General features: G+C 42.6%; 1 protein-coding gene across 1 annotated transcript; it reads left to right on the top strand.

Moving 5' to 3' along the window:
• The first annotated feature begins 1,558 nt into the window (after window positions 1-1,558).
• On the top strand, window positions 1,559-6,809 carry dusp5 (dual specificity phosphatase 5). Its single transcript, XM_044346655.1, has 4 exons — window positions 1,559-2,032; window positions 2,896-3,035; window positions 3,732-3,951; window positions 6,380-6,809. The coding sequence occupies exons 1-4, from the start codon at window positions 1,669-1,671 to the stop codon at window positions 6,784-6,786; spliced, it is 1,131 nt and encodes a 376-aa protein (XP_044202590.1). The 5' UTR covers window positions 1,559-1,668; the 3' UTR covers window positions 6,787-6,809.
• Window positions 6,810-7,839: the final 1,030 nt, after the last annotated feature.

Below are 7,839 nucleotides of genomic sequence, written 5' to 3' on the forward strand. Positions count from 1 at the left end.
GTGTGACAGTTAGCCAACAGTCACAACACCAGGACCTTGAAACTGAAGCAGCTAAGTGTAACTCAGCCGTCATTCATTTTATTATTTACACCTGTGCTTTTTCTACTGTGACGTGTAAAAATGTCCGCTGTGCAAAAAGGCCTGTTATTCATCTCCCATAGTTTCAGTTGGATGAAAGGCTCCAGTCAGTGTAGGTTACATATTTCAATCCAAACACACACATATGCAGAACAAAACCCAAACACCGTCCCGAGCTGCGTGTTAGGATTGATTGCACGTCATGTGAGTGCACGCAGTGTGACGTTTAAACCCATTAATTCATTTGGGGGATTAGGTTTACATGCCGAAGGATATAAGGCAGGTTCACCGGGCTATACATGGGACTAAGCAGAGGTGGTTAGAGGTTTGCTTTTGTTAACTACTCAGCTCTACCTGAAAGTACTGAGTACTACATGGAAGATTATTCATAGACAGCCTTGCCAAAAACAAAATCACCTTTGGAGATTTAAAGTGTGTGTGTGTTACTCACTGATGAGTTTATACTATGTGAGCATGTGGTGTTATATGGCATTTTCCATAGAACTGCAATGTTTGATGTGCATATGTTGTTAATAATTTCCTATGATATAATATCTAATAATCTAATAATTTAATATTCCCCATAAGTGTGTGTGTGTGTGTGTGTGTGTGTGTGTGTGTGTGTGTGTGTGTGTGTGTGTGTGACTGACAGATAATTAATGAGCAACCAATAATTCATTATTTGTTTATATCATTCTTTAAGCAAAAAAATGCCAAACATTCCCACCTTTGGTGTTGGAGTGGTGCTCAGACAAAACAAGACATTTGAAGATATGAAATTGTTAGGGGCATTTCTCAGAGAGAACGAATAATCGATCAGTTGAGAGAATAATGTAAAGATTAGGTTAATAGGTTATGAAAATAATCATCAGTTACAGCTTTATTTCATATATAGGCCTATTGTATGGTATGATATTCCTTCATTTGGATTTAAGTGTGTCTGTGCATATATGTGAGTGTTTTCTTCATCATTCATCATATAGTATCTGTATTGCTGTATTTTTACTACAGAAATGTATCATTCTGGCTGCGTTTTATAGGTCAGCATCTTTCCAAAACATATTGCACGCGGGGTTTTTTTTGTTTGTTTGTTTATTGTGGGTCAGGGGGATTTACAACATTGTTACTGTAACTATGAGTGTTTTCAATCGAATGCAGTCATCCTTCTCCAAACGGTGTTTTTTTTTTTTATGTCCAGCTGCTGTACAAATAGCGGTAGCTGAGAATGAGTGGACAGGTGTAGGTGCCGGTGGAGGACACCGCGTGAGTAATAGTTGAATCAAACACGCTGCAGTAGTGGGATTTTTATGTGCAAAAACCGGGGGCGGAGTCATCACAGTGACAGTCACAGTCCAGTCATATTCATGGGCTGGTTTTCGTGCTGCGATCACACCTCGCCGGTGTCCATATATGGTTCGTGACGTCACGCGCCGGAGGTCCCATTCACATAAAACTGATCGGCCGGAATCCCCTTGGAGGAAATGTAGGCACAGACGCGAGCGGGGCTCATCTCTTGCCCGTATCCGTCGTTTAGGAATAAACCAGTTTAATTCTTTAGGCAATAATAATAAACAACTTCCAGGTGTCAAAATGAAAGTCTCCAACATAGACTGCCGGCGTCTGAGGAAGATCATCAGGAAGGAGTACGCGAGCTGCCTTATTGTGGATTGCCGACCTTATTTCTCATTCACGAACTCCAACATCAAAGACTCTGTCAATGTCAATCTTAACTCAGTGGTGGTCCGGAGGTCTCGAGGAGGGCCGGTGCCACTGCAGTTTGTCATCCCAGATGAGAGAGCCCTTCACAGGCTTCGAGAGGGGAGCATATCGGCTATCGTAGCTCTGGATGACCGGACGTCCCACTGGCAAAAACTGAAAAAGGACAGTGTAGCACAAATAGTAATAAACACCCTCTCACATCTTGCGAGCGGGGCAAACATCTGTTTCCTGAAAGGTGAGAGCTTTGGAAAATTAAACTGTTTTATCAGTTTGTTAAGTTGTTTCAGAAATAGACCCTCCTGCCTTTAATGTTATGTTTTAAGAAAGCCAGCAGGACGATTTACTAGTCTTTACTTCTCTAGTTCTCATTTTAGAAAACTTTGAAGTGTCATTTTTTATTCAAAAGATTGAAAACATGATTTGAAATTGAAACAGATTTTGTCTCGTTTGTGGTTTCATGGCTGTCCCACAAACTGAAAAACTGTCAGGCTTTTTTATTATTCTCCCTAGAGCGCGAATGTAAATATACTTCATAACCTTCATACTTTTTAAATGTATTTTTTCTTTTCCTAATAATCCAGATATATTTAAACCGAAACCATCTTTCTCCCATGACCCTTCTTAACTATGTTAAGAGCAGTCTACATTTTTCTCTCACTTCTTGGAGAGATAAATGTCCTGCGTGCGTCAACGGAGCGGATGAGTCAGTGCGGCAGAGACGCAGGCAAATTGGTAGTGCAACGACTTTCATTGATAAAAAAGAAAGAAAGAAAATTAAATCTCTCTTCTTTTTTTTAGCCAAAAATAAATCCTCGGGGTTGTGATAATGTGTTGAAACACTTCCATTTCCGTCTATCACCTTTGCATCCACAGGATGTTGGCCTAAAAGGATTACCGGTCCTTCACCCGCGGGCTCCTGTAATTAATTACGCGCTTATAATCAGGTTATAAAAGTTATAATCCGGGGCTAAGGCTGTTTCATAAACGCTGGTATTTCACAAGATTGTGTGTTTGTGTGTTTGGGGTAAAGGCAGAATTATTCGAAGCTTATTTCTTAGAATATGTGCTCATGTTTTTTCTCCCCCTCTCTTCTCTCAGGAGGATACGAGAACTTCCACTCTCAATATCCTGAACTTTGCACTGAGGTGAAAACCATCGACCAGAGCGGAACTGAAACCGAGAAAAGAGTCAACAGCCACAGCGAGAAGCTTTCTCACCACAAACCAGATTATGATCAGGTATGGAAACACCCTTACAATACAGTATACACGCCCTCTCCCTCCCACACAGGGTACACATCCACTGTCAGTTTTTATTCTTAACCTCATTCAGAAAGAGAGAGAGAGAGAGAGAGAGAGAGAGAGAAAGCAAAGCCCTGCTGACATCAGAGTGATTTATATTTGGCATCAACAGTTTCTCAACATACATAGCTGTGATATTCTCTGACCTTCACTGCTCCCCAGACATCACATATTTGGCTCATAAAGGGAAAAGCAACTCAATGCTGCCCAGCTGACATCAGGACGCCCCATAGAGAAAAACACTCTTTCATCTCTGACCTTTCCTCTATCTCCTCAACTGCCCAAATAGAAAGCATGTGGCTGCCCGTTTCACATCTAAAAGAGCACTCTATTGTGTCTGCGGCTGACATATTGTGGATTATTTCACTTAAACAGTTAATATAACAGGGGGGGGGGAATCCATCCCTTTAGCTGCAAGAAAGCGTTGTGTGTTTTGTCTGCAGATGAACATAATGTTCTAGCTGGCAGGTGCTTCGATGTTACGGCCTGTACGGGGGGCAAAAAGGGCATTTTCTCAGGGATGTATTATGTATGGGTTAAGGCAAATGCTTTAAGGTTTAGGGTCCAGTATTATGTTTTGTGTTATCTACTTGTCTCATGTATCTTTTTTCTCTCTCCTCCTCTCCTTCTCAGGGTAAACCTGTAGAGATCCTGCCTTTCCTCTACCTCGGTAGTGCCTACCACGCCTCCAGACAGGACTATCTCAGCGACCTTCACATCACGGCCTTGCTCAATGTGTCGCGCAGAGACCTGCAGCCGGCCAAGGGCCACTACGACTACAAGTGGATCCCAGTGGAGGATAGCCACATGGCCGACATCAGCTCTCACTTCCAGGAGGCCATAGAATTTATTGGTAAGTTGAACACTGTGTCTTCTCCTTTTATGGGGGATGATTCTTGGACAACTTATGATGTACAGGCGAGGCATTCAGAGGGTTATGTCTGAATCAGAATTTTTGTTTTGTTATTTTATGAAGAAGCTGATTCACTCGGCTCAATGTACCAAAAATAGCTCACTCACCCAAACAAGCTAGGGGAGGGAAATAAATACACTGCCACCAAGTCTTTTCCTGGAAATAACATCAACTTTAGCGTTTGTATATTTATAGTGCAACATCCCCCCCAAAGAAGCCTCACAAAAATACCCGGGCTGAGTTAGGTGATGGAGAGAGAGCCACCTATACATAGGTGTGTTTATTTTTGAAATGCGTCTTCATGTTCAAATAAGCCCCCTTTATCACTGCCTCTTGCTTGCTGCCAAGGAACCCGGCTGTAATCAGTTTAACTTGATCGCCTGCCTTCAATCCCCCACCAACATATCCAGCCTGTCTGCTTTCATTCAGGATTTGCTCACTCCCCCCCCCCCCCCCCCCCCCCCCCGACCTCCCTCCCTTCCTCCCTCCCTCCTTCCCCTCCTGCCCCCGTCTTAACTTGAAAAAGACGCTCCCATGCCGTCATCGCCTCCCAGGCCTAATCTCAGTGGCTTATTCTTCCGGGTGTGGCCAGTCAGTGTGACAAGTGAGTGAGCTGTCCGTGTTTAGTAATGGCTGAGTGGAGGAGGTTGGGGGGGGTGACTGTGACAAACACACACACACACAAACACACACACAGAGTTGTTTATGAGGGTTGGGTGGAAGATAAAAGCAAGCTGACTGACACACTACGAGAAAGCACAGTTGTTGGTTTGCTCGCAGGTGGGAATCATTGATGTACCTGAGGGCAGCAGGGCAGTGAGTGTGTTACAGCAGAAGAGAGAGTGTGTGGGAGAGGAGAGAGCTGCCGGGATAATAACAGCAGCAGCAAAAGATGTGCACAGTGTGCTGGTGGCTATTTATAGCCAAGCATAACCAAGGACAAAGCTCACCCACGAACAGCTTGGCTGACCAGTATTGGGGTGGCTGCTATTGTTGGTATTGTGGATTGTTTGGGGGATGCAGCCTACATTTACGGTGTCTTTGTGTAAGCCTGTCCATTACATAAGGCTGCAAATTGTTCCAGGGAAAGGTTTAGCCTACATTTAGGGAGGGCCTCCAAAATTCATCAGCCATGCCAAGTGATTAGAAATTCGTTGCACACAAATCCTCACTGTGCCCAAACAAAAAATCAATCAGAGAACCTTTCTGACCTGAGAAGTGATTTACAGTCACGGAGGAGATAATAGATATTATTGACCACCTGGATGAAAACAGCTGCTGAAGCGTGCCATGACATCTCCAACCAACGGGGGCACATCGCTCGAGGACGGTCATTAAAACACCCACTACTGCTGTCACTCCTTTTTTTTTCCCAGCTCTTTTCCCTCTTTCGTTGCATCCTCCACTCCAGATGGGATGTTCATGATTCATTCATGTGGTGTATCGAGGATCAGAGCTGTTCTCCCTGCAGTGGCCTCTCAGGACCAGATAGAAGTGGCCCTCAATGTTTCTATTTAATAGAGAGACACATGTGTAGGTGTCTGCAGTTGATCAAACTTACACACGAGACAGGCAGAAAAGGAGACCCGTAGGTGTTTGCAGTAGCTCTATGAGTAAAATCTTGAAATATGTCAGGAGCGACTCTAATACAGATGACAGAAAACAAATTTTTTGTGTAGGCATTAGAACCTACAGATATGCGTGTAGGTGTGCGTCAGCTCTAAATCAGAACACACATCTCTGTGCCACAGTGAACTCTGTAGCCGTACCCAGCACCCCCACAGCAGTGTAGGAGAAAGGTCTCATGTACAGCTGTGACTCAGACAAGTCTCACGAGTGTATGCATGTGCACAACTCAAACTGGTAGAGGATATGTACACATTTCTGCCCAAATGAGAAGTTCTGACAAGGGTGATGTTCATGTTTGTCCGTATTGTGCTGCTGCTGCTGTGAGTGTATGTGTGTGTGTGTATGAAAAAGAAACTAAATAGGATGTGTAAACAAGTGTCCACATTAATTAGTGAGTGGGAGTAAGGAGTATGCAATGATTAGCTGCAGAGTTCAAATGTAATCCCTCAGGATTCATTACAACCTCTCCACCACCTTAACTTGACTTTTTAAAAATATCAATTACAGATATACACAAAAAAATAAAAAAAGACATCATGCCTCTGCTTTGAAATTGACAAACTGTGAATATGAATATGTACAGTATTCATTACTATTTTCTAATGGAATTAAAATATTAAAAATACACTGTTAAAATAATTAAATCACTGCAATATTTACCTGATATTGTGCAACAATTCAAATCATGCTCATCACAGATCATTAACATTGGTTTGTCCCTTTCTTCTCTTTTTTCCAGATCACGTGAAACAATCAGGGGGAAAGGTCCTGGTCCACTGTGAAGCAGGCATCTCCCGCTCCCCTACCATCTGCATGGCATACATCATGAGGACCCAGCAGCTCAGACTGGATGCTGCCTTCGACATCATCAAGCAGCGCCGGGCAGTCATTTCACCCAACTTTAGTTTCATGGGTCAGCTGCTGCAGTTTGAGTCAGAGGTCCTCTCCACAGCCCCGGTTTATGCTGCCACACCTGAACCAGCCACACCCTGCGCCCCGGAGTCTGCCTCCTTTTTTGCCAACGACTTCGCCACCACCTTCAACACCAAAAACTTTGAGCCATCCGTGTTCGCCCTCCCTACCTCTTGCCTGCAGTCCCCGGTCCACCACCAGTTCAAACTGAGCCCAATAACTGCACTGCCTTAAAATGAACTGTGACTGCTTGTAGTCTTACTTGAAAAAAAAAAATAAAAATAAAAATTTAGTGCGCTCTGTGTGCCTGGTGTTGAAACCAGCAGAGCAGATAGACTGGAGATCAGCAACAGAAGAGTTGTAGTATTCATTTCATGGGACTTTGAGGTCAATGAAATATGTGGGCCTCACATCGATGCTGTTTTCCTGTCGTCTGAACTGCAGTGATGAAACAACACAGCACAGTGATAAACTGCAATATACATGCCTTAGGTTGATATTGTGATTTATTTGCCTATTCACAAATACAGTCAGGCATTTAAACCTAATTTATTTGAAAATTACAGTCTGTCTGATTTTTTTCAATAATGTGGATGTTAATATGTGTTTAATAAATGTTTTCACCTCCAAAATAAAGTTGTTGTCATGCAATCATTTGACTCATGTGCATAGTATAACTGAAAAATCAAATGGGGTCTTCGAGTGGACAAGCCAATATCACAAACATCAATATAAATTTGAAAAAAAAACTTTGTATTTATTAGAGTTTAATTTCTGGCAGGACAGGACAACATAAAGAAGACGCAACAGTGACACCTACAGTGACTTTGAGTTGGCCTTTGGTGACAGGGAGCAGATTTAGATAAGCAGAGCATTGCTTATATTATGTATCATAGTTATAGGTCATTTTATAGGCAATCTAGGTCATCAAGTTATTGTGACCCAGTGCAACCATTAAAGAAATTAAGACAAAATGCCTACTTGAAACAAAGTGATAATTTGTATCGGACACGGCATAGGAAAATCATATACATTAATTATTATTAATATTGACATGTGGCAGTTTTAATTCATTCAGAAGTTTAGTTGATACTTTATAATTCAGTCAACATGGCATAACGCTGTTGACGCTCTTTTCGGTCTTTTCGGTCTTTGGCGCCCAGAAGACAGACAGATAGACTGTACCAACTGTAGAAATAGGGAGGCATGTAAACAGCAAATGTGCCAAACCTGATGTTCACGCACAAAACACAATTAAAAAAGATTTAACATATCGTTCTTAAATAC

Source organism: Thunnus albacares, chromosome 3 (genome assembly GCF_914725855.1).
Source record: "Thunnus albacares chromosome 3, fThuAlb1.1, whole genome shotgun sequence".
NCBI classification, from domain to species: Eukaryota; Metazoa; Chordata; class Actinopteri; order Scombriformes; family Scombridae; genus Thunnus; species Thunnus albacares.